The sequence below is a fragment of the Myotis brandtii genome, unplaced genomic scaffold (assembly GCF_000412655.1).
Source record: "Myotis brandtii unplaced genomic scaffold, ASM41265v1 scaffold403, whole genome shotgun sequence".
Classification (NCBI taxonomy): domain Eukaryota; kingdom Metazoa; phylum Chordata; class Mammalia; order Chiroptera; family Vespertilionidae; genus Myotis; species Myotis brandtii.
In genome coordinates this window covers 688997-690857 of record NW_005365474.1, presented here as the reverse complement: position 1 = coordinate 690857, position 1861 = coordinate 688997, and the positions used below count along the sequence as shown (strand labels likewise).

Sequence of the window (1861 nt, the reverse complement as noted above, 5' to 3'; positions counted from 1 at the left end):
CTTGGGTCCCTGCACCCGTGCTGTGCGATGCTGGTCGGAGACCGACAGCCACAGCGACAGGCAGTGCTCAGGGTGCAGCTAGGTGAATAAACACAAGGCGTCCAGAGCATAAAACTTTAATGTAATTGAACAGAACATGTGGCAAACATAACGGATTACAAGCTTAGACTGAAAGGCACCCGCCACCCTCCTGGGACACCCCACGCCACTTGGAGAAGCACCACAGGCACAGAATTGACAACACGCTTTCACATCCCACTCACCACGGGGAGTCTGGCCTGGCGCAGGGCGGGCAGGAGGGTGGCCGGCAGGGGAACAGTCTCCTGCCCACAACTGCTCAGGGGTGGCCCTAGCGTCTGCCATGGCCTGAGTGGAACACACCCCTTCGACTGGGGATCCATAAACATTTCTCAAACGCTTCCTCCAACATCGGGAGCTGCCAAACAACTGCATAAACATGGCGTGGACCAGGGACGCACACACCTCCCAGCAGAGCCCCCAGGGAACGCGGGAACCTCCTCTCTTCATCAGGATGAGGTTCTGGAACTTGTACTGAACGGTCGAATGTCCACACCCGTCTTCCCTGAGATGCTGGCCTGGCTCCCGGGGGCAGCTCAGCCCATGTTGCCCCCCGAAAGCTCAAGGAGCATCCTGGCCACCCAGAAGGCATCGCTGGAGGCCTGGCTGTCAGACCACGGCACCTGGAAAGCCAACACAGCATCACACATGCAGGCGCCCTCTGCCCGGCTCCCCCAAGCTCATCTTTGGCCGACTTGTTCAGTCCGAAGGCAGAAGTGAATCCAGGACTGAGGAAGGAACCCAGTGCCTCCTAGGAAAGCCTCACCTGGTTGGACGGCAGGGGCTCGCTCAGCTGCCCAGCAGGCACAGGCCCGGGAAAGGTCGACGGGGTAGGAGCCAGCTCCGGGAGGCTGTAGAAGGGGCCACATCAGAACAGGGCTGGTCTCCAGTGGGCACCAAGCAACACCTTCCACCCCGTGGGGAACATGCCTGAGAGTGTCTGCGCACCAGGAGCTCCCCGTGGGCCAGACCCTCAGACCCATCTCCTCCCTGAGGGACCTCAGGGCACAGCGACCAAAGGGGCCCATGGGACACGACAAGCACATGGCTCGGGGGCGGGGGGGGGATAGTGCACCAGAGTGGCTCATGGAGGACACGTGCAGCGAGAAGGTCATGCAGAAGGGACGGGCTGGGGAGGTGAAGGAGACAGAGCACCTTACACCCAAACCAGAGGAAGCAGAGGGATGGCGGGGACGGTGGCAGTACAGCTGCCAGGGAGACCTGTCGGCAGGTCCCTAAAGGCAATCGCAAACGTCTGTTCCCGACTCCAGGTCACTATGGAGGACGGTCAGGGTTCTCCCACCATCTGAGTTGGGACTTCCCCTCCCTCTCACGTCCCCCTATAATTCTGCCCTCACTTGGCACCTGGCCTTCAGCACCAGATTAGTGAGACCCAATCTCTGGGGATGCGGTCCTGGGGGTCACTCTCAGAAATTCCCTCTAGCAGAGGACCCCCCTCCCCGGTCACATCCCTCTGTCCCTCCTGTGTGCAGGCTCCTGGACCCTTGTCCCGGCCCCACGGCCACTCCACAACACCTAGGCTGCCCTTTAAAACTTCACTCTGGAAATAAAACCAGGATCTCCATGCTGCTCAGAAACTCTGACAGCCTTTATCTGGGAAGAAGAAAATGCCAGAAAGAGGCTGCTGGGTGCCAGGGAAATCTCAGGGAAGAGGCCTAAAAACCGTCCACAGCACAGATGTCCTGTCCACTCTTGTGTTCCCTGTTCTGTCTGGGCAAAACCCCACCCTCTTCTCTTTGGGAGACCCAGGCTAAGGGACTAT

At 59.5% G+C, this 1861-nt stretch overlaps 1 protein-coding gene across 1 annotated transcript in view; it reads right to left on the bottom strand.

Annotated features, from left to right (window-relative positions):
• Window positions 1-93: 93 nt before the first annotated feature.
• ANHX (anomalous homeobox) overlaps window positions 94-1861 on the bottom strand; it is a 9529-nt gene continuing 7761 nt past the window's right edge. The window contains exons 7-9 of the mRNA XM_014545357.1: window positions 1027-1207; window positions 845-929; window positions 94-701 (exon numbers count right to left, since the gene is read on the bottom strand). Of these exons, the coding sequence (XP_014400843.1) occupies window positions 615-701; window positions 845-929; window positions 1027-1207 (353 nt within the window). The 3' untranslated portion in view covers window positions 94-614. The remainder of the gene's footprint in view (window positions 702-844; window positions 930-1026; window positions 1208-1861) is intronic.